Below are 24,584 nucleotides of genomic sequence, written 5' to 3'. Positions count from 1 at the left end.
AGTTCCAAACACACACACACACACACTTACATATATATGAGCATTCAGTGGTCTTCAGTTAGAATTACAACTGGATTTTGTTTACATCTAATTGTTGGCATATTTGACAACTGATATTTATAATAAATGTTACTGTGTGTTTAAGTCAAGCCAATGGTGTTTTGGTGGAATTATTATTGGATCATATGGGATTGTAGAGTAATTTACAGTTCAGTATAAGTTAAGTGGTCTAATTTCATGAAATGAGAGAATAACACCAAATATTAAGTTATGGTTATATGATTTAAGTGCTAATTTAATCGTACTCATTTTAATACTCCACTTAAAAAGTTCAAGTTATTATTATTAACTTTCAAGACTTTTTGGACAATTAGAATAAACAAGATACTTTAACTTACCATATTTACATTTTGCTGCATTTTCCATTCTATATTATTGGACATGTTTACATCCTGTCACATTTTAATACCCTCTCATTACATGTGTCCCGGGTTCGTCTCATCATGGCACCTGTTAGTGGGTGGGATATATTAGGCAGCAAGTCAACATTTTGTCCTCAAATTTGATGTGTTGGAAGCAGGAAAAATGGACAAGCGTAAGGATTTGAGCGAGTTTGACGAAGGGCCAAATTGTGCATCTCCAATCTGCAGCTCTTGTGGGGTGTTCCCAGTCTGCAGTGGTCAGGATCGATCAAAAGTGGAGTTTCTCAACTCCAGTATCTCCAGACAGAGCTGCAATCCAGGTCATGAACATCCCAGTGACTATGAACACGACCAGGATTTCAACAGATAACACTGTAAACATCCTCCTGGCTCACTTAATGTGTATGAATGAAGACGACAAAGGTGTCATTAAAAAAAATAAGTATTTCCTCGTTGGATGAGTCAGAAACACGAGTTAGAGTCTGGCTCTTAATACTGTGACAACAGGAACTTGTGTTTACTCGTGAACTTGCAGAGAAAAGAAGAAATCTGGCAAGAATTCTGGTGTGGTTGCACACTGGCATGAGTGTGTGTGTGTGTGTGTGTGTGTGTGTGTGTGTGTGTGTGGCCGTAACTTAGTTTGTGTGCATGATATGGAATAAAGTGAGACAGCAGTAAGGACTCTCACCAATAGATCTGTGCTTTCTATATATTTATTTTTAGAGCAAACTCCTGCATGGCCAGAAGAATCCAAAAATAAGAACTGCCAACACTGATTACTGTCACAGCAATGGACAAAAACAAACACACACACACACACACTTACATATATATGAGCATTCAATTCAGTTCAGGAGTATGCCTTTAAAACACAGTGCTAGTTACATTGGGTTTTTTTTAAACTTTATCATTTTTAAATATCTAGGAATAACTAAAAATGAATTATTTTAATATTCTTATTAAACATGTAAATATATATATATACTGTATATTGCTTTATATTTAATGACTTTTCTAAATTTAATAGAGACAACCAGGTAAATATAATATGATTATGTTTTCAGTGTCCTGTACCCATTTTGTGGCATCATTGTGTGTTCCTTGGGGTCAATTTTTACCCCACGCTGCTTTAGCTGTATAAAACATATATTAAAAAAAATACATTCATCTGCATTGGTTGTTTTGGATAATACTGAGGTCACTATAACAATCAATTTTTTCATCTTCAAGAACATCCCTCTGCTTTAGGGCCCTAATCTAACATAAACATACCTGTAGTATTGTGAGAACTAATGAGAGGTCACATGACATGGTGGAGGGGAGAAACATCATGTCCCAGAGACCCAGAGGCAAAGACATGTTACTATCCTTGATAACAGAAACTTGTTATAAATATAAATTGACTATACGAGTATGTATGGTTGTCTGTCTATATGTGTGTGACCCTGTGATGGACTCACAACCTGTCTAGGGAGTACCCCTGCCTTTTGCCCAATGTGTGCTGGGATAGGCTTCAGCAATTAATGACCCTAATTAGGAATAAAGAAGATGGATGGAACATAATCAGGACATCGGTATCAGTAGACTCAATCAGTATGAAATGCAAGTGAATGGATGCAAAATGAAGTGTGGTCAGTGCTAGTGAATGGAGGAGAAACTAAACATAATGCCACAAGACTGGAGCAAACTAGCAAACTGCCCAAGCAACAGTGGAGCAGCGGCGCCACGAACCGTGTTTAAATAAGAGCTATGACGAGCATCAGGTACGCTCAGGTCACGCCCCAATCACGAAACCTGCAACAGAGACAAGGAAACAAAACACCCGAACCAACACACTCCTAACACTGGATGTTAATGACAATTTCTCGTGTTGTCAAGAAACCTCAAACCTCCAAGAAGACGTAGACGTAAAGCTATAGGTTTAACTCTGACACTGGAGACTCCTTTCAAAAATGTTACCAGAGAACGTCGAGAAAAAGAACTACTACAGAAATAAGGTGTAATTATATAAATCTGTGATTTATAGCAAACAAAATTATTGCAAGAGCTGCTCTTACAGAGAATAAATCAACATTATCAGATTGAATGTGACCGTGGTGCTAAAACATAAGGTTCACACATTTTTCATTTACAAAATGAAATAGATTAAAACAACAAAAGAAAGTTTGTTGGCAGTCAGGCAGTTTAGGCTCATGAACCCTCTGAACTGATGAAATCTCTCCTGCATGAAGTTTAGAATCATTTTTCACAAGTCTTAGCGATGTTGATGGATTTTATACTGAAAATGGTAGTTAACCCCAAAGCTTCAGCACTTGGCATTAATTTATGCAAATTCTATGCAAGAATATGAGCTAATAATGCTTATATAGGATTTATATAGAAATAGGATTTAGGATCACTTCAAGCCACTGTATGTGTCAACGTAGCATTAGGATACTATACGATAAGATGCTAACTTCTTCACTAAGTACTAATTATGACAGTAGTAGCCTGTAACATTTACGACTCAGGAAATTGAAACGTCAGAAACCTTTTCCAAGATGAGGAAGTATTAAGTCTGTTTATTCTTGCTTATAAAAGTGTTGTGGGTTGGGTGCCATGAGTAAGTTGTCACAAAGGGAGCCCAGATATTCAGAAAGAGTAACAACCAGGACCAGTCAGAGCAGGACGGGCAGGAAGGGTGATCCCAATATGCAAAACAGTCTGGCTTACCATATATTAATGGTTAAAATCCATCTTACAAAGAAGTATATATCCTTCTGAATGAGTTTTGTCGACTTTAAGACTTCATTAGACCCATTAGAAGGCAAAGAGCATCTGCTGCCTGATCGAAAGTCCATCACCTTCAAGAATCATGTCAGTTACATCAGAGACATTTGATTAGATCCTGAAGGGAGAAACACTAGGCGAAAGCGCCTCTGTCGGGCTTTCAGAGAGAGGGAGAGAGAGAGAGAGAGAGAGAGAGAGAGAGAGAAACAAGGACAGAACGACAGAAGGAATGAAAGGAAGGAGGCAGAGATGAGTCACCTTGATGATTCATGCTGTTTTGTTAATTTATACCAAACACATTCATTTACTCTCAGCCCAGGAGTGTGAGTTGATTTGAAGTGTTGTTGCCTCGTGTAATTACCACAGATTAGCAAATCCACTGATCAGTGACACATTCCCTACTCTTCAGGTAAAGTGCATCACTGCATCTAACTAATACAGGAAACGGACAACTCCAGCATTGTGGATGTGACACCGGTGAACTTCAAACGAATGACTTATTTGCAAGTGATACTATCTAGTATTTCTTATTAGAAATAAGAGTATAGTACAGCATAGTAATATTTTGTATTAGAAATATTATTATAAAATAAACCAAATCTCAGATTATTTAAAGATTATTTCAATGATTTTTTTTACTATTTTTTTACTCTTATAGAAAATTATGCGTAAAATTAGCAAACGCATCTGATTGTGCATATAAACAAACTGGATTTAAAAACATCAATAAAACTTCAGGATGAATACAAATATGAAGATTTATGAACAGTATGATGTGTAATATGATGTGCAACTATGTTATGTTACATGCAGTATCAGTGGAATATGATGCATAACAATGTTACATGTAGTAACAGTAGAATATGATGTGCATTTATTTTACACACAATAACAGTAGAATATGATGTGCATTTATTTTACACACAATAACAGTAGGATATGATGTGCAACTATGTTACATGTTACATGTAGTAACAATAGAATATAATGTGCAACTATGTTACATGTTACATGTAGTAACAACAGAATATAATGTGCAACTATGTTACATGTTACATGTAGTAACAATAGAATATAATGTGCAACTATGTTACGTTACATGAAGTAATAGTAGAATATGATGTGCATTTCTGTTACACATAATAACAGTAGGATATGATGTGCAACTATGTTACATGTTACATGTAGTAACAATAGAATATAATGTGCAACTATGTTACATGTTACATGTAGTAACAACAGAATATAATGTGCAACTATGTTACATGTTACATGTAGTAACAATAGAATATAATGTGCAACTATGTTACGTTATATGAAGTAATAGTAGAATATGATGTGCATTTCTGTTACACATAATAACAGTAGAATATGATGTGCAACTATGTTGCATGTTACATGTAGTAACAGTAGTATATGATGTGTAATTGTGTTACATATTACATGAAGTATCAGTAGAACATGATGTGCAACTATGTTACAGGTTACATGAACAGTAGAATATGATGTGCAACTATGTTACATGTTACATGTAGTAACAATAGACTATGATGTACAACTATGTTACATGTAGTAACAATAGAATATGATGTGTGACTATGTTACATGTAGTAACAGTAGAATATTATGTGCATTTATGTTACATGTAACATGTAGTAACAATAGACTATGATGTACAATTATGTTACATGTTACATGTAGTTACAGTAGGATATAATGTGCTACAATGTTACATGTAGTAACTATAACATTTTATGTGCAAATATGTTACATGTCACATGTAGTAACAGTAGAATATGATGTGAAACTATGTTACATGTACTAACCATAACATTTGATGTGCAATTGTGTTACATGTAGTAACAGTAGTATATGATGTGCAATTATGTTACATGTTACATGACATATACATGTTGAGGAGTCTGATGGCCCCAACATATATATATATATATATATATGCATACAAGGCAAATATATATCCAATATAATGTGTATATATATATTTGCCTTATGGTCATGTGTGAATTTCACCGGCTGAATGTTTAACTGTTACTGTAACGTAAACTTTAAGTGAACAAAATGAAAAGTGTTTTTCTTCTCGCCACCCTGAATGTTATTTTCCACGGCATGATTAATAATTTTCTGGATTAAGCCTCGATGAGACTGTGTGATAGAAACGATTTGCACTGTGACCAGCATCGATTGTAACTGACCTTGACAAAAAAACCCAGCTAAAACAGGCTGGCTAGCCAAACAACTTCATGTGCTCTGAGGACGGAGGGAGAAAATGTTCTCTCTTCTTTCCTTTTCTTCTTCTTTCTGCAAACACTTTTCTCCTTATTAGCCTCATATTGAAAGCACCAATCCGTACTCTTTAGTGCTTACTATTTAAATTTTGCTTCACTTAAAATTTGTCCCATTTGTAATGTGCTTTTGTCGAGTCTGCTCGCATGAAGTGGACGTTCCTCGCTGCACTGCGCATGCTAATTTCCTGTGTTCCCGCGTCATTGCTCAGTTCGATAAGAAATAAAGTAACCTCAGTATTCCTTTTCCCAGAAGTACAAGGTGTTGTTATTTCTGAGAGAAAATAAAGAAATATTCGTCGCATATCCTCACCACCACCTCAAGCACCTAAGAGACACACAGACAGATTTCATAAGCACTCGCACAATCTTCTGGCTTTGACAGATTCTCTCTTGCCTTGTGTTTTTATAAAAGTGTGAAAGAACAGGATATGAAGACCGGTCATATCGCACACTAATAGTCCTCTCAGAGCTGATAGAATCAGTGAGGGCAGATGTCAACATCTGCCACGTTGATAACGTCTCATATTTCTTTTAAAGGAATATTATAATTCTTTTTTTTCTTACTTTCTTACTAGCGTGATTTGTAAAGTTTCTATTTTCATGCTTTACATATTCCATTTTATTCGATTGGCAGAGTTAGCTTTTTTTCTAGAAGCAAAAACAATGAAATACTAGAAACATTTGAGTATGTTAAAGATATTTTCACTTGGTAAAATCTTGTTTTTTTGCCGTGTATACACATTTTTATTGCACCTGGCAATGATCTCACAACAGCAGGATCCCTTAGAAATCAGTGATGGACATAAAATTAGCCCAAGTAGCCAGAACAAGAAGATTATGTGTCCAAGCTGTGTGTTTTGTTTATTTTTAATTTGCTAACGTTGAAGTACAGTTGAGAGTGGACCAGCAGTTAGCAGCATTCATGCGTTGTTAAACAAGAAAAGAAAGAAAAAACTGACATATCCATTTTGTTCGTTCAGTTCGCCATCTCTTTCAACACAAAGAGAAAGATTAACTTTCAATATATAAAACAACAATGCAGTAAAATAAGAGGGAAAAGTAAGCGCTACTTTAAGTGTTTCAGGAAGAGGTAGGTCTTCATCCGGCGTTTGAAGACTCGGCTTTTTGGACATCTAGGGGAAGTTCATTCCACCACCTCGGTGCCAGAACAGAGAAAAGTCTAGAAATATATCTACTTATTACCCTGAGAGATGGTGGGAGCAATCGGGTAGATCTGAGGGAGTGAGGTGCAGTGTGAGGAGTAATAAGAGCTTTGAGGTAAGATGGAGCTGGTCCGTTCTTGGCTTTGTAGGTGAGTATCAGTGTTTTGAATCTGATGCATTCAACTACCAGAAGCCAGTGAAGAGAACGTAGCAGTGGGGTGATGTGGGAGAACTTGGGCAGGTTAAAAACAAGTCACGTAGCTGCATTTTGTATCATTTGCAGAGTTGCATTCAGAGGTAGACCTGACTGTAGAGAGTTGCAGTAGTCCAGCCTCAAAATGACCTTAGACTGAACAAGCACCTGAGCAGCCTGTGTGATTAGACATGGCCGAGTCCTTCTGATGTTGTTCAAAAGAAAGTGACATGAGCATGTCACATTAGCAACATGGGAGGAAAAGGACAGTTGATTGTCCATGGTTACCTCAAGGTTGCGAGCAGTGGCCGAAGGGGAGATCAGGTTGTTCAGGGATATCACGAGATCCTGGGCTGGGGATGAATCACCTGGGATGACCAGCACTTCAGTTTTGCTGGGATTGAGTTTCCATGATGATATGTCCGCCAGACACGCTGAGATCCGAGCAGAAAGTGTGGTATCTGAGGGAGGGAGGGAAGGAGAAGCCTTACATATCGTTGTGTTGTTTATAGCACAATCGGCTATACACAAACGTATAACAATGACCGATGGTCATTTTTAAAAATGATTGTAGCATAGAATATTACTCATACACACATGTGAAATGTTTATTCGTGTCCACTCCTTTAAGCCTACTGAAATGTCTTTTTTGGAAATGTTTTAAAAAGTAAGTGAATGACTTCGTGATTACTGAACAAATCTGAATGAATCATTTTGGTGAATGGAATCAAACGAATCGAATCACTGGATGAATCAAAATTCCACCGGTTTTACACGCTGTGCAAAAAGCTAAAGAAAGAGTCGCACTCGACTCTTAAAAAGTGACCAACGAAAGAGAGCTGTGAATGTGGTAGAAATCTTCTAAAGAATCCTTCTCAGTGTTTTGATGCCAAAAGTAAGCTTTATTGAAAAAACAAAACAAAACAATAAAGCAGATCTGATCCATGGAGCATCTGTTGAGCTCAGTCTCTTTAATACAGTCTCCAAAATGCATTTCTCACCAAACAACTGCATTCGGTTGCCTGCCATAATCCTCAAGTTAAGGTTTCTGTCCCACATTTCTCTTAGACAAATTGTAATGGTGTTACAGCCATATTATTCATATTTTTAAAGACAAACATGCTTGTCTGTGCTAGCCTATCATTAAAGCTATACAGTGGAGTACCTGAAACACATCATGCATGGATTATTCTTGATTATTATGATTCACATACACCTTTTATTACCTAAGAGAAGTCTGAATACTTAGAACGTGATCTATATAGTAGGAAAATCTGATAAACGATAAGCTCATGACATCATTTGTGCATTCACGGCAAGTTCTTATGCTCATGATGCTTGGAAGTATAACTATACAATACTGCTATCTGGTGGTGTCATAGCATCATCACATCTGAGGCTTTTGTGGTGGGCGGGGTCACTTCTAATTAATAGCAGACTGGGGAAAATATGTTTAATGTATATTACAGAGAATATATTCAGCTCAGATCAAAATAAGACGATCTACAAGCAACAAAACGGCTGTTCTTTAACCGTGAGTTGATTATATATACATGTGTGTGTGTTCTTTCTGTTTCTTTGTATTATTTTCCAGTTTTTTTATTTATTACAGCTCTGCTGCATTACTAATTCAACCTCTCAGCTGCCTCTCAGCTCCAGTGTCCCCGGTTCGATGCCGAGCCTCGGGTCCTGCCTGTGTGCTGCGTGGACTGTTTCACGTTCTTCCTGTATCCATGTAGATACTTTATTCATCCCAGTAGGAAATTTACACAAAGTTAACCCGATGTTACGTTTACGGCATTTGACACGCGAGTAATCTCATTTTATACAGCTGAGGAATTGAGAGTTAAGGGCCTTGCTCAGGGGACCAGCAGTGGCAGCTTGATGGACCTGGGATTCGAACTCACAACCTGTGGTTCCACTAAGCTACCACATCCCCCTGCATGTGGATTTCCTCCAGGTTCTCAGTCTTCCAGCTACCTCCCAAAAACATACCAGTTGATAGACGAGGATAAATGATGAGGATAAACTGACGTTAAGTGAGAATGAGTCTTGCATCCTATCTGGGGTGTATTTTTGCCTTATGCCCAGTGTTCAGCAGATTGGCTCTGGATACAGCACAAAGCTGACCAGGATGAATCGGTCACTAATGAATGACTGAATCAATGAATGAATGCTTTATATTTCATTTTTGACAATACTACTTACACTTAAAAGTAATATAATCGTTCAGCATATATTGATTGGTTCTCTAAAGTAACCTTGTATTTAGTGTAAAGTCCCTTTAACATATATTGGTGTCCATTGGAATCTTTCACATAATTTTCCATATGGTCCATTCTATGTGCCTCTTTCTGTTCCATGGCTAACCCATGTCATTCACGTATGTTTGATCTCTTCTTTACCTTTAGAGAGCGCTAAAGAAAATCGGTCATGTTCTTTCCTCAGAGGTACACTATATTGCCAGTTTTGGGACGCCCCTCCAAATCATTGGATTCAGGTGTTGTTTTTCAGGGGTTGGGCTCGGCCCCTTAGTTCCAGTGAGAGGAACTCTTAATGCTTCAGCTTCATACCAAGACATTTTGTGGGAAGAGTTTGGGGATGGCCCCTTCCTGTTCCAACATGACTGCACACCAGTCATTTTCCACTCAACCTGATAAAACACCTTTGGGATGAATTAGAGTGGAGACTGTGAGCCAGGCCAAAACTTGGACATCTGCCTTTACATGCACATGAATGTAATATGGAGTTGTCCAGCCCTTTGCAGCTATAACAGCTTCAACTCTTCTGGGAAGGCTTTTCACAAGGTTTAGGAGTGAGGTCAGACACTGATGTTGGACAAGAAGGCCTGGCTTACAGTTGTTGTTGTTGTTGTTCTTTTGGTCTGTTGCCACAGCGGACCAACTGGTCTGCACAACAACCTGGCACAGGTTTTATGCCAGATGCCTTTCCTGCCGTAACCCTCCCATTTTTTCCAGGCTTGGGACCGACACTGCATCCAGTGGCTGGGGTTTGGGGACTGGCTGGGAATCGAACCCGGGTAGGCAAGAAACCTACCACTGAGCCACCAAAGGCCTGGCTCACAGTCTCCACTCTAATTCATCCCAAAGGTGTGCTACTTGGTTGAGGTCTTTATGGACCTTGCTTTGTGCACTGGTGTGCAGTGATGTTGGAACAGGAAGGGGTCATCCCCAAACTGTTCCCACAAAGTTGGGAGCATGAAATTGTCCAAGATGTCTTGGTATGAAGCTGAAGCATTAAGAGTTCCTTTCACTGGAACTAAGGGGCCGAGCCCAACCCCTGAAAAACAACACCTCAATTCAATGATTTGAAGGGGTGTCCCAAAACCTTTGGCAATATAGTGTACTTACGCCAGTCCCGCCTCCTCACTGTGATTGGTTATGCCATCCCTCCTCCTGTGTTATGATCGGTTAATGGTTTACTTTCACACAGTTCATAAATTGGACGTTGCTCCTCGTTTGACTACAATTTGTTTTATAATTTGACTAGGAAAGTAGTAGAGAAGCAAGATGCGAGTTTGACAGCCCTAATTGGGAAATTATGGACAAAATAATCAGAGTAGAACTAAATAATTTAAATAGACATAATAATAAGAAGAAGAAGAAGAAGAAGAAGAAGAAGAAGAAGAAGAGAAGCAGAGAAATTGACTTTGTAATGCCCTTACATTGGGACATACCATTTTTAAGCTCTTTACACAATTAAAATCATATTAATCAATAGTGTAAAATAAAAATAAATAAATAAATAAATATATAATATAAATAAGTAATTTTCAATAAAAATAGCAATATTTTTACTTTTTTAAATAAAAATCTTGATTGTTTTAATTGTACTCATGTACAATGAAAAAAATATTTTTTATCCATACAGTGTTTTTCTGATTTTTTTTGTCCCTTAAAAAATATTTTTTTCGTACATTTTTAACAAATATTCTCGATCATTCTTTCGAAGGGGGGCCAATATTTCTAAACGTGCCCATGCTACAAAACCGGAAGAATGATGGGACAGGAAGCGGGAAAACGTGAACCAATCCTGATTGAGGTGTTGGGGACACAATCCAATCGTGAGGCAGGAGGCGGGGCTCTCCTTTCTCTGGCGCTCTCTCGCTGTGCTGTGTGCGCTCAGTGCTCGGGGTGCAGTCATGGCGGACAGCGCCAGCGAGAGCGATACCGACGGAGCGGGGAGCAGCAGCTCGGCCACGCCGCTCTCGTCCTCTTCCTCCACCGCCGCCGCTCCGGCTGCGGCCCGCGACGGCAAGCAGGGCGTGTTCATCTCTGCGTTTCGGCTGGAGGAGCTGACGAACCGCCTGGCGTCCCTGCAGCAGGAGAACAAAGTGCTGAAGATCGAGCTGGAGACGCTGAGGCTGAAGTGCAAGTGTCTGCAGGAGGAGAACCGCGACCTGCGCAGGGCCAGCGTCACTATCGTGAGTCACCTCAGATCACCTCACCACCTTTTATTCCTACATTCATGTGTCTTAACAATTATGCGCCATTTTGTTTTATATCTATTAATTCTTAACGTCTCCCTGGTCCTATTGTAGTTCCATACACGGGGGTGTGGGGGGGGAAAAACCCCCAACAAAAACACACCCTGTTTCAAATGTCAGCCATTTTATCATCAATTTATTAAAGAATATTACGTTTTTAGCTTCATATTTGCCTTGTCAGCTGTAATATCGATCAAGCTTTAAGCTTTGACACCAGTAATAACGCTACTGTTGTTAGCTTTAGCTTTTAGCCACTACCCTACGTCTCACGCGCTAAGATTTATTCTCTCAAAATATATAGCTTGTTTGTTTTTTAAACATTTCTTTCCTCCATGTAACTTTGTATTGAGTGCATTTTGCCCTTGAAATGCACTAAATCTTTTATTAGCGCTGCTCATATTTGAGTAAATCTGTGTTCGCATTCTTGCTAGCGAGTCATGTTAGCGACCCTAAATACTAAATACAGCCCGGGGTTGCCAGATTATCTCCACCCTTTTTCCCTCCGCCCACTTCGCGTTATACGTGTATGCAAATAAGAAGGTGGTGTAATTTGGTATGGAATGGATATGTCCGTATTTGGCAACCCAGTCCAAGTCGCTTAGTCATAATGTCAAGTGGAAATAAGACGTGATTTGTGTTAGAAAATAATTTAGTAGTGTGGTTTGTGACCATTTTTGATTCTTTTAAAAGGACGATTAGTGTCCTGAGTAGCTTAGCTGTCACAAACTAAGGCAGTTAGCATTAGTTAGGTATTGATTGTGTATTAAGCCCTGTTTAGACGGGATTAGTTTTAACAGGTGGGGGGGGTTAGTCCGAGTCCATCATGTCAGTCCATTTTTAATGTGTGTTTGGGAGAAGTTAAGTGATTTTTTTATAGCCTTATTCGGACAGAATTGGATCATTCGCTTTCCCTTATACGGGTTAAAAGCTTGCACCAGGATGAAATTTTTAACATGTGACTAAACTAGTTTATAATGTTGATGCCTTTAGATCAGTTAATATACACACACCATGCTTGCTTAAATCTGTAACAAACATACTGATTAAAGTTTTCAGAAGGTGCTCATCAACATTAGTTAGTTATCACTTCCATAACGAACGAAGCAGGCAAAAGTCTCACTGAAGAGATGCCCAGAGTCTGAGATGCCCCTTGCCTTGTTTGCTGGAGTCGTAATGTTTTATTTCTCCAGAAATATTATTGCATCCAGTTTTTAAACACATCTCAGAAGCCTTTCTGACGCTTTCTCCTGCATTTCCATCCATCTATATAGTGAATACATCCAGGAAATATTCAAAGTCTGGATCCGTGGACACTGTTGTCCACAACTCCTTGCATGAGAGAGGACGAGTTTAGTGACCGTAGGTAGGAAGCATTTAAGTGAGGTGTAAATGACCGGAAAAGGCAATAAATCATATCAGATAAATATTTATTAGAAGTGAGGAATTTAGTGGGGACACGGCTCGTTTGCATACGGCGACGCCCACAGGACTCCATAAAAGGTCATGTACCCAGGCGGCTGGGAGTAAGAAATGAACAGTCAGGGAAATAAAACTGTGTTTATGCTGTAAACTTAATGACACAGAAGAAGCGGTTTCAACTCTGATGTATATTGTAGATATAAAAGTGCATATATATATATATATATATATATATATATATATATATATATATATAAATATAAAATAAAATCAGTACACAAGCAGGAGCTCCAGTGGGATGGGAAAGTTTGTCTGAATAACTTGCCGAGGTTTCCATGTCTTATTATCTTGCAGGTAAAGAGTTTTGTAGCTGCTATAATGTAAGTGAGAGCAGGAACGAACTTGTTTCCTGGACTGTACATCACAGTAAAGCTGTTTTTTCTTTTTCATTCATGTTATATAATGGAAGTGTTTAAAGTGAAGTAGTAAGCAGATGCTATGAAAGAAATCTGATGACAGGTGGGACGCCATGATGGAATGTTTTTTTCCCTTTCTAATATTTTTTTGTTTTATTGTTCCATGCTGTATTTTTGGATCAGGACCTGTGTGATAAGTCATTCATTTGGAGTCCGAGAGACAAAAGAGACATCAGTGTTAAGCATAAGTCATTTCCTGCCTGCTCCCACTAATGGGAATGTCCTTTTCTGACCAGAACATAACCTTAACATGTATTGTGTTCGAGTTCCTCTGAAAACGAGCAGTCTTGATGCCGTCACTGGTTTGGTTTGATTTCATGCATTTTAGTGAGGCACTCCAGTGCCCGGAATTTTGTTGATCGGTTTCTTTGTCCAGTCCTGGAAGTTCACGCGTGCGGCGATCCTGATCAGTCTCCAGTGTTTCAGTGAGGTTCATAACCTACATCGTCCGAGAAGTCCAGTAAAATATGAACGCTTTAATGTGTAAAAATGTGAAATGAATGGTTTTTATGCCTCTGTCCTGCAGAGTATGATAATTGATGATGATCTTGTGGGCTTTTTAGTTATTTATTTAGAGGTCTACTGATATTCTCATCCTTGACTAGTCTGGTAGCCTCTTATATTTTTTGTGTGCATTTGAGTCTATGTGTAAGGGTTTTGTTTGCAGAAGCATTTGATTGGTGATACAGAAGCCACCTGAAAACGATGCTTTTCTGCTTTCTCTCTCTGGCCACGCCTCTTTTTTGTCAGATCTTGCTATTTTTCGGGGTTAAACGGTAGCTAGCAAATCTCTACGCACTCTCTAACTCGTCAACCAGATCACCGTTCTGTCAGTCAAAGATCTGTAATTATATATTCATTTATTTAACTAGTTATGTAATCATTTATTCAGTCTGCCGTATCAGAGCTCATTTGTTTATTGTTGTGGTGTTTGTGTAGCAAGCGAGGGCGGAGCAAGAGGAGGAGTTCATCTCCAACACCCTGTTTAAGAAGATCCAGGCCCTGCAGAAAGAGAAGGAGACGCTCGCCGTGAACTATGAGAAAGAGGAGGAGTTCCTTACTAACGATCTGTCCCGGAAACTCATGCAGGTAACTGACCAGATTTCACAAAAAGCTCTTCGTCATCATCATCACAACATTGACCGAGGGAATATATTTCAGAAGATAAAGATACACCGAATCGATCTCAGGGTTCATTGATGCATTGAGGTTCCTTGTGGTGACCCAGAGTAACCTTACTGGTGTAATATACATGTGTCGATGGTGTTTGGACAAAATGTTTGACAACCCAATTGATGTATAATGAACACACTCTGTGTCTATAATATGTCCAGATCTTTTCTGCTCTTCCTTTCTTTATTTTTTATTTTTATCAATCCCAAGTGGATACCGAAAGACGTACTTAAATACATTTTTTCTCCCCTCAAACTATATATATATATATATATATATATATATACATATATATATATATATATATATATATATATATATATATATATATATATATATATATATATATATATATATATATATATAATATATATATATACACACTCAAACACTTTAATCTCCAGTGTTATTGTCTAAGTTAAGTATTTGTCACATACATTACTGCACAGTGAAATTCTTTATTTGCATACCCCATCCTTGGAAGTTGGGGTCAGAGTGCAGGGTCAGCCATGATGCAGCACCCCTGGAGCAGGGTGGGTTGGGGGGCCTTGCTCAAGGACCCAACAGTGGCAGCTTGGCAATGCTGGGGCTTGAACCCCAATCTTCCAATCAACAACCCAGAGCCTTAACCACCTGAGACGATTGGAAGTTAAGCAGATGCTCAGATTCCTGGGGACGGGACGAATCTGTGTAGCAACCGTTTGTGTAAACAACTTGTGCATTTACGTTCATGGCATTTGACTTGCATTTATCTCCTTTATACAGCTAAGCAGATGAGGGTGAAGAGCCTCGCTCAAGGGCCCCTTGGTGGTCTTGGGATTTGAACTCGCAAGCATTAAGCTAACATTTCCCCTGATTGTACAAGTGTTTAAAGTGCTTGTGTGCATCTCTGAAAATACCTCGAACATCCCAGACCTAGAGTCTGTTTATCCCAGACTATCGAGCTACATGATTTATTCTCTCATATTCACCCTTTTTTTTTTTTTTTTTTTTTTTTAAGGAGCCGCACCTCATAAACGCTCCTGAGTGGATCTGATCCTCAGCCAGCGCTCGTGCAGCTTCAACATTTTTCCTTTTTCGCCCACAACTCTGCAGTGAGTCACCCATGTTCGTGGCTTGTTTTTAGGCTCGTTTCTACCGAAAATTGAAATCCCATGCACAGAAAGGGCAAGTGCTCGGGGTTCGGAGCGAGTGAGTCAGACTCAAGTCGAGCAGAGCAGATGACACGTGTTGTGGGGGAGGTGTGGGCGTTTGGGGAAGGGTGGGTAATTGGAGAGTCCACTTGGCCTGTGGGTGCGTATGACTGAGGATTAGTTACCGAAGCACTGCGTGAGGGATGAGTAACCGAAGGCTTGATGCACCACACGCTGCGCATATCTCCATTACCGTCCGTGTCTCTTTCCCCTTCCCTCTTTCATTTAATGTCGCCGTGTCTCAATTCCTCTGTAGGCCTGCAGCTACTTTAAACACAGATCAGCCTCTGTAAACATTTACCACCTCGGAGAACGCGTTGCACAAGTCACGCGCGTGGTCTTTTATCGGTCCTTATCAGATTTCTCACAATTCTTTCAGTGAGGGGTAATGATAAACCGATTCTTCATACGGCCCAGCCCTTTGGCACATCTCAGACAGTCCAAAGTTCGCCAGAACAACGCAGCTTTGTGGAGCGCTGGGTGTTTGAGTGGGAACCGTGAGTCATTGTGACCACCATATGTGGCTGGACACAGTGTAGTGACACACTGTCTGGACCACAACCAGACCTTCTGGCCAGATCACTCCCAACCTGCTGAGGTTAAATTAATCCAAGCGGAAATATCCACTTCGGACAATTTCAGTATTATGATTTTCTTTTGTAATAAATGAAGTGATGATAAACTATGCCATCTTGGAATTGCTAGTCCAAATGTCTTTCAACTTGACAGTTTCTTTGGATTTTGGTTTCTGACATTACCCACGAAGCCATTCGATCGTTGTGTCCACAAGTCATCTCTATTAAAGAGGGCGATGCAGCAGCGCTTTAGTCCTTCAGTACGTCCAGCTCCCGCACCTCCTCACAGCGTGCTTCTCGTCTCGTAGATCGCTAACTCTGATGTATAGCTGCATGGCATGCTGGGATTTCGATTCCAGCTGTTGCATAAGCATTTCTTACTTCTACACTGCATTTCTTATTAGTATTATTTAATAAAAATTATTGCTTGCTGTTTTGTTTTCAGGAGATAATACCAGAACCTGACTGTTTGGAGTTCCTGATATTGAAAACATAACTGCACTCCCTATGATTATTTTTACTATGATCCATCAATATAAAGTGTATAGTGTATACAACAAATCACTAATCCATCACATGGATATTTCAGTGTACACATGTTTAACCTTTAGTTTTCCCAGAATAGCAACAGTAATAGTGATGGGTCAAGCTTTGCTGCTGTGTCCAGCAATGGTGATGAATAGATGAGTGAAAGTTGGGAAATTTTTAATTTGTGGTTATATTTGGTAAGGTTTAACAAAATATCTTAAAAAAGGGGGAAGAATTTTCCTTTTGCTTATGTATGTAGAAGAAAGAAAAAACACATGATATGAACCATCAGCAGCCAACCAATCAGGACAGGGGATTGTGTCTGTTTGCCATGTAATATACACGTATTCTCTTTTTTAGCTAGAATTTGGAGGTTCCAGCTTTAAAGGCAGGGCTAGGACACAGATACTGCACCACAGATGGAAAGGAATAAAACGTCAATGTTGAAATTTTAGCTTTAATTTCGTGTAGGATGAGCGATCACCTGATTTTTCTCCATGTGTTTCTGTAGCTCCAGCACGAGAAGGCCGAACTGGAGCAGCACTTGGAGCAGGAGCAGGAGTTTCAAGTCAACAAGCTGATGAAGAAGATCAAGAAGCTGGAGAACGACACCATCACCAAGCAGCTCACCTTAGAACAGGTAATAATGGAATGAACGCCTGCAGTGCTGCCGCAACCACGAGGAATGAATCAAACACTTTGGGTTGTCTGATTTATGGGGTGTGTTTTGTTCCAGTTTCATTACAATTGTCAACAATTTCTGCCCCTTTTTATTCGTTTGTAGTTACATTGAATGCTATAGATCTCTTCTTGTAGCTATAATCAGTCGTTCCCTCACCAGAGCCATTTTCTTGCATTTTAAGGTAATGAAAAAAAAAGGCATTTTTCATTTTATAGAGAATCCACAGAGCAAAACACTTCTCTGTTCCGAAGATGTTCTTGTCTGACAAATCACCGGAACTGGAGACTCCTTCCATCAGCATTAAATAAGAGTCTCTAGCTCATTTCTACTTGAGGAAGCGTTCTAGAGTATGTGGATCTCGAACAGCTTCGACGTTTAGACTCACTTTGCTGTGTGTGTGTGTGTGTTTGCAGCTGCGTCGTGAGAAGATCGACCTGGAGAACACTCTGGAGCAGGAACAGGAGGCGCTGGTCAACCGGCTGTGGAAGCGCATGGACAAGCTGGAGGCTGAGAAAAGGTGAGAATGTGGGGGAAAGCTGATCCGGGATAAGAGGAAGATGATACTCTTCTAAGGTGTTTAACTGTAGAGATTTTTTTCAGTGTTTCGGTTTTAATGGGGAAGATTCACTCTACAAAGCTTTTTTTTGTTTCTGTAACTACACCAAGCTACAAAAATCTCACTCTAAGCTTCGATTGGCCGCTCATGTATTTCAGGGGCGGGGTTTAGTGACCGGGTCAGTTGCCTGTGTGCCAGGTTTCTGGGTTGTGTTGTGTGTACTGTGTGTGATATCGTCCTCTGGTCTGTGTGTCAGGATCCTGCAGGAGAAGCTGGACCAGCCGGTGTCGGCCCCGCCCTCCCCGCGGGACATCTCCATGGAGATCGACTCACCTGAGAACATGATGAGGCACATCCGCTTCCTGAAGAGCGAGGTGGAGAGGCTGAAGCGCAGCCTCCGTACCACTGAGCTGCAGCGTGAGTAACACACACGCACACTGTCTGAGAAACGACTAGTGTCCACTAACCTGCCTGTATATCTGTCAATCTTTCCTTCCTTCTATCCTTCATCTGACCATCCTTCACCCCTTCCTTCCTTCACTTTTTCCTTCATTCACCCCTTCTTTCCAGATTTGTCCTTTCTTTGCGCCTTCCTCCTATCACCATTCCTTCGTCCCTCCGTCTTGATTCATCTTTCCTTTGCTTTTGTTCACCCCTTCCTTACTTTGGTTTTTCCACCTGTCTTTTCTTCATTCCTTATTCTTTCACGCTTTCCATCTCCTCTTTTTTCCCTTCTGTTTTTACTGTCCTTTAAGCACTCCATCCCTTTCTTCCATCCTTTCATCACCCTTTCTTCCACTGATGGTTTTTTTTTTTAGCATCCTTATATATACTTTCCACTGGTTGCTGTGTGTGTGTGTGTGTATATGTTCTGGTGTTGAGCCACTAGAGGGCACACTCTTCGTTTTCATTCAAATGGATGTGGAATTTTGAAACCCTGAAATCTGTGGGAGATTTTTTGGTTATAAGGGCAATAGGGAAGTAACTTTTCCCTTCCTTTTGGCGCTCTGTCTTTCAGACACGGAGAAGCGAGCGCAGTACATCGAGGAGGAGCGACAGATGCGGGAGGAGAACATGCGCCTGCAGAGGAAGCTGCAGCGGGAGATGGAGAGGAGAGAAGCGCTGTGCAGGCAGCTGAGCGAGAGCGAGAGCAGTTTGGAGATGGACGATGAGAGGTACAGACGAGCTCTCTGACCAAGCGGCAAAAAAATGTTAAGATGTGTCACCATCAGCATTAGCGAACACGACTGGACCTTTTGGAACATGGATCTGATCTGATCATTTATTCAGTCGTTTATCCAGCAGACTGTTTATCTTGACAAATTAGCTTCTGATATTTCCAGTCTAGACACACCTGCTTAAATTGTGTCTTACCTTCTCTCTCTCTCTCTCTCTCTCTCTCTCTCTCTCTCTCTCTCTCTCTCTCTCTCTCTCTCTGTATTCGTGTGTGTGTGTCTCTCTCTCTCTGTCTCTTTCTCTCTGTGTTTTTCTCTCTGTTTCTCTCTCTCTCGTAGGTATTTTAATGAGATGTCTGCTCAGGGCCTCAGAGCTCGTACCGTGTCCAGTCCGACCCCCTACACCCCCTCCCCCTCCTCCAGCCGCCCCATCTCACCAGGTATGTCGCCATGGCAACACGGCATCTCGCATGCCCTCACAGCACATGCGTTGAGTTCACAGTAGGACCAGTCACACACGTTATCTTCACCTTTTCACTCTGAATCCTGTTTTGATGTGGAAAATGATGCTTGTGTATAGACGAGTAACGTTTTACCCCATGGTGTTGTTGCAGGTTTGTCCTACGCCAGTCACACGGTGGGCTTCACACCTCCGGCTACGCTGAGCCGAGCCCCACACGCGCACTACACACCCCCAGGACTGCACATCCACCCTGGACCCTCCCATGGAGTTCAGGTACACACACACACACATGTGAAGTTAGAAACACAGCTTTGTTATTTAGGTATGTTTATTAATAAAAGCTCCTGAGTTGGACTTTTCTCGTCCTCTTCCCTCTGTTAGCACCTTTAACTAGTCCTGTATTTAAAGGTATCTCTGGGGACTAGGAGTGGTTGCTAAGAGACTGTTGCTTCGGTGACATGGTGTTCAGGCTTTTCATGTTCTCGATGATAAATTCCTCTCACCCAGATGAACGTGACAGTGGAGGCAGCATCTTTCCATTACGCAACTTATTCACTCATTCACCTGTTACTCATTTGTCACACTGTCAGCCTACACACACGTGTACACACACACATACACACACGTGTACACACACACACACACGGAGTAGAAGACGCAGATCGTTTGTATATAGTGACGCCCAAGCTTCTGTAAGCACTCGACAGAATGATCTGCGTGTAAACCTGCAGTAATCATTCAAACTAAGATTTGAAGTCGATTAATTACATCAGTCCGCCTTCTGATATGTAAATTTCCACACACTCAGGAACATGAATTTTTTTTGTCCTTCCCCAAAGCAAATCCCCTTTTTTCCAAAACAAATCTGTTCATATCTACCTTTGAGGCCTGATGCTGTGACCCTGTCACCGGTTCACCACTGTTCCTTCCTTGGACCACTTTTGATAGATACTGACCACTGCAGACCGGGAACACCCCACAAGAGCTGCCGTTTTGGAGATGCTCTGATCCAGTGGTCTAGCCATCACAATTTGACCCTTCATCAAACTCGCTCAAATCCTTACGCTTGTCCATTTTTCCTGCTTCTAACACGTCAACTTTGAGGACAAAATGTTGACTTGCTGCCTAATATATCCCCCCCACTAACAGGTGCCATGATGAGGAGATCATCAGTTATTCATGTCACCTTTCAGTGCTCATAATGTTATGGCTGATCAGTGTAATAAGTATGAAGACAGGTATATGAGGGTGTATATAATTTTGTGAGCATGACCAAATACCTGCATGCTCCTGATTCTGATTTTTAATTTAAAATCATGTCATGTTTGCACAACCATATGGTCAGATCTGGTACAGCATCAGGATTCGTGCAGCATCATGGTGTTACACCAACGTCAGGCTCATTATGTTCAAATGCGCATCCCAAACAAGGGAAAGTCAATTAAGAGTCTTTTCTACTTTTTGAAACTACTGGCAAATAGGAGTTTTTAGAAATCTGAACACAAAGAGTGGATCTAATAAAGCGGCGAGTAAGCTGTCCATCTCATTGTCTCCAATTCTCTCCACAGAGGCCGTCCCCCAGGAGGAGCAGCAGTCCGGATAAGTTTAAGCGCCCCACGCCTCCTCCTTCCCCGAACACGCACTCCGGAGCTGCGCAGCAGCAGCCTCCCCCTCCACCGCCACCAGCGCAGCCGGCGGCTCTGTCCGGCTCCTCGCACCCTCCCGCTCAGCCTTAACGCTCGCACCACATGGCGCTAAGCTACAACACGCAGCGACTCAACAATCCCAACAGAAGGAGAAGCAGTTGGACTGGGAAGTTTTAGCGAGACAGATTTTTGCTTTGTGAACTGAAAGAACAGTGACCACGTCTCTCCCATCGTGTCGTCCGCTTTGATTTAGAATGATTGACGGATTTTTTTTTTTTTTTTTTTTTAAGGTTACTTTCTTCCACTGATCCATGTTTTCTTAACAATGAGGCTTAAAAAAAACCCAAATTACCCCCAAAGCAAAGAACACAAATCTTACAGCTAGAACAAAAACACTGCATTGGTGTAGAATAAAGATATTGCGACTAAATAAGTAACAAGTCTGGAAAACGTGATGTTCAGGGAAACAGGAAGTTGATAGATAGCACAGCTGATATGGTGAAGCCGCAGCCACCTTTTTTGTTTTTTTTTTTGTTGTTGTTTTTTACGGTGTTTTGTGTGTGTGTGTGTGTGTGTGTGTGTATTAAAAAAAATGAATAAAAAAAATTGTGTGTAGAAAGTAAAGCCAGGGCAGAAACGAGACTTTAAACAGCACTTGTTGCCTATTTGCATGTGTACATAACGAGTGCATTGCGTGAGTGTGTGTGTGTGTGTGTGTGTGTGTGTATATACATATATATATATATATATGTGTGTGTGTGCTGTTTTCATGCTCTTGCTGATCTGAGGCCAGTTTTGCACCGTTCAAGAACTAGTTTGTGCCACAACTTCATCACCAGAGGCGGGTTTAGTGCCTGACGTGTGTATTTTGTTCCCACTTTAACGCATCAGTGCATTTTAAAGGCGCATTGGAGCTAAAATGAACGACAATGTTGCTGCTCTTTTCAGCGAAATCGCAATTCTATGCAGAAGATTCGGTTTCTTTGTTATAGTGTATGCTGACAATGCAGAAAATTTGTTCGCTAAAACACCAGGCGAGTAATATCCTCGTTATTTTGCTGCAAAACCTAATCGATGTGATCTAAGCCATACCAAGAATAACGATAAATATGCCTTTACATGTCGCATACCTTGGCTTTCGGGGTATTGTACATGTTTCTCGGTTGTCCTTCAGGCAAGTATGTATGAAAAATAATACAAAACGATACTGCTTCTCTCCCAGAGCCCAGGATGCTATCATATCCTGTACAGTGTGTTAACTCCAGCTCACTACATGATGTACTTCCATTGAATCTGGTGAAATTTGATAGCATTCACTCTTCACTGAGAATCAAATATTTCAAGATGAAATATTCCCCCCTTCAATAAAATCATAAATACTAGTCTCAGATCAGCGAGCAGAAATCAGCAGAGAAGAGCGCAGAAGGAAGATGAGTCAGCTGCCTTGAACGGAAATGTCACTGTCGTAAGAATTTGTCCCAACAGAAGCAGGTGAGATGAGGTACTGTTGATCAAATGAACCTTAATACAATTAAACACTTGTACAAAAAAAACCTCTACATGACTGTGTGTTGTGTATAGTCCCCCGTGTGTGCAGGTGCTTCAAGGTAAAAGCTTTTTTCCCGGTCTGAAGTGGTCAGTATCTATCAAAAGTGGACCAAGGAAGGAACAGTGGTGAACCGGTGACAGGGTCATGGGTGGTCAAGGCTCATTGATGCACGTGGGGAGAGAAGGCTGACCCGTGTGATCCGATCCGATAGACGAGCTCCTGTTGCTCAAATTGCTGAAGAAGTTAATGCTGTTAATACACAGTGCAGGACGGGTCAGGGCTGTTTTGGCAGCAAAACGTGGACCAACACAATATTAGGCAGGTGGTCATAATGTTATGCCTGATCTAGCACTGACGACCCATTTTTGCAGTTAAAAGCCCCGTGATTCCTGCTTTTTCCTGTAGGATGTAAAAAAACACTGTGACCCAGACTTGAGTTATTCTTCCCTTAGGAGTCTTAATAAGGTGACCTCAATCTGCTGGCTGCTTCTGTAGGTCACTGAGGGTCAACGACGCTCTTCAGAAAGCTTCAACACATTTTTATTGAGCTGAAAAATGATTTTAAATATTAAATAGAAATTTAATATTGAGTCCTTTTTAATGGAGAATGTTGTCAAATATCAGGTCAGTCTGGTACACGGAAACATATGAGACAATCTGTCTATATAACATCTGTCTGTCTGTCTTTCTATCTATGTCTGTCTATTTATCTATCTATCTGTCTCTGTCTATCTTTTTATCTATCTGTATTTATATAACATCTATCTACCTGTCTGTTTGTCTATCCATTTATTTGTCTTTTATAATAAGCCTTTATTTGTCACATATACATTACTGCACAGTGAAATTCTTTTCTTTGCATATCCCCTCCTTGGAGGTTGGGGTCAGTCGGAGCACAGTGTCAGCTATGATGCAGCACCCCTGGAACAGAGAGGGTTAAGGGCCTTGCTCAAGGGCCCAACAGTGGTAATTTGGTGGTGCTGGGGCTTGAACCCCCGATCTTCCAGTCAACAACCCAAAGCCTTAACTTGAGCCACCACTGCCCCACCTTTTTATCTATCTACTTATTTATCTGTCTGTCTATCTGTCTTTCTATCTATATATCTGTCTGTCTGTCTCTCTGTCTATCTTTTTATCTATCTATCTATCTATCTATCTATCTATCTATCTATCTATCTATCTATCTATCTATCTATCTGTTAAAAATGACTTCATAAATATAGTAAATAAATAATAGATAATAAAAATGATGTTAGATGTTAGAGGAATCCTCATAGTGGTAACAGTTCCTCCTTGTCATATCCCAGTTGTTGATTATTTTCCTCTGGCAGCATGCTCCTGTTGCTCCTCTGTTTTTTAACCCCTCAATGGATGCAGGAGTGATAAAGGTTCAGAACAGAGCTAGTGACGAGGTCTCTCTCTCTCTCTCTCTCTCCCCCTCCCTCCCCCTCTCTCCCCCTCTCTCCCCCTCTCACCCCTCAATGGATGCAGGAGTGATAAAGGTTCAGAACAGAGCTAGTGACGAGGTCTCTCTCTCTCCCTCTCTCTCTCTCTCTCTCCCTCTCTCCCTCTCTCTCTCTCTCTCTCCCCCTCTCAACCCTCAATGGATGCAGGAGTGATAAAGGTTCAGAACAGAGCTAGTGACGAGGTCTCTCTCTCTCTCTCTCTCTCTCTCTCCCTCCCTCCTCCTCTCTCCCCCTCTCACCCCTCAATGGATGCAGGAGTGATAAAGGTTCAGAACAGAGCTAGTGACGAGGTCTCTCTCTCTCCCTCTCTCTCTCTCTCTCTC

The 24,584-nt window shown here is 40.7% G+C and overlaps 1 protein-coding gene across 1 annotated transcript; it reads left to right on the top strand.

Annotated features, from left to right (window-relative positions):
- Positions 1-10,982: 10,982 nt before the first annotated feature.
- ccdc6a (coiled-coil domain containing 6a) lies at positions 10,983-21,818 on the top strand. Its single transcript, XM_058399794.1, has 9 exons — positions 10,983-11,297; positions 14,195-14,344; positions 17,236-17,364; positions 17,820-17,923; positions 18,219-18,379; positions 18,981-19,137; positions 19,477-19,577; positions 19,752-19,873; positions 21,169-21,818. The coding sequence occupies exons 1-9, from the start codon at positions 11,016-11,018 to the stop codon at positions 21,334-21,336; spliced, it is 1,374 nt and encodes a 457-aa protein (XP_058255777.1). The 5' UTR covers positions 10,983-11,015; the 3' UTR covers positions 21,337-21,818.
- Positions 21,819-24,584: the final 2,766 nt, after the last annotated feature.

The sequence above is a fragment of the Hemibagrus wyckioides genome, linkage group LG09 (genome assembly GCF_019097595.1).
Source record: "Hemibagrus wyckioides isolate EC202008001 linkage group LG09, SWU_Hwy_1.0, whole genome shotgun sequence".
NCBI lineage: Eukaryota > Metazoa > Chordata > Actinopteri > Siluriformes > Bagridae > Hemibagrus > Hemibagrus wyckioides.
Note: the sequence above shows the minus strand (reverse complement) of the source record. Positions and strands in the feature narration are given on the sequence as shown.

Bases quoted from the DNA above. Each gene is read 5' to 3' on its own strand.
- ccdc6a (XM_058399794.1), top strand. From the start codon at position 11,016: ATGGCGGACAGCGCCAGCGAGAGCGATACCGACGGAGCGGGGAGCAGC. The intron at 11,298-14,194 runs GTGAGTCACCTC...GTGTTTGTGTAG, and splicing joins GCAGGGCCAGCGTCACTATC to CAAGCGAGGGCGGAGCAAGA. The intron at 17,924-18,218 runs GTGAGAATGTGG...TCTGTGTGTCAG, and splicing joins AAGCTGGAGGCTGAGAAAAG to GATCCTGCAGGAGAAGCTGG.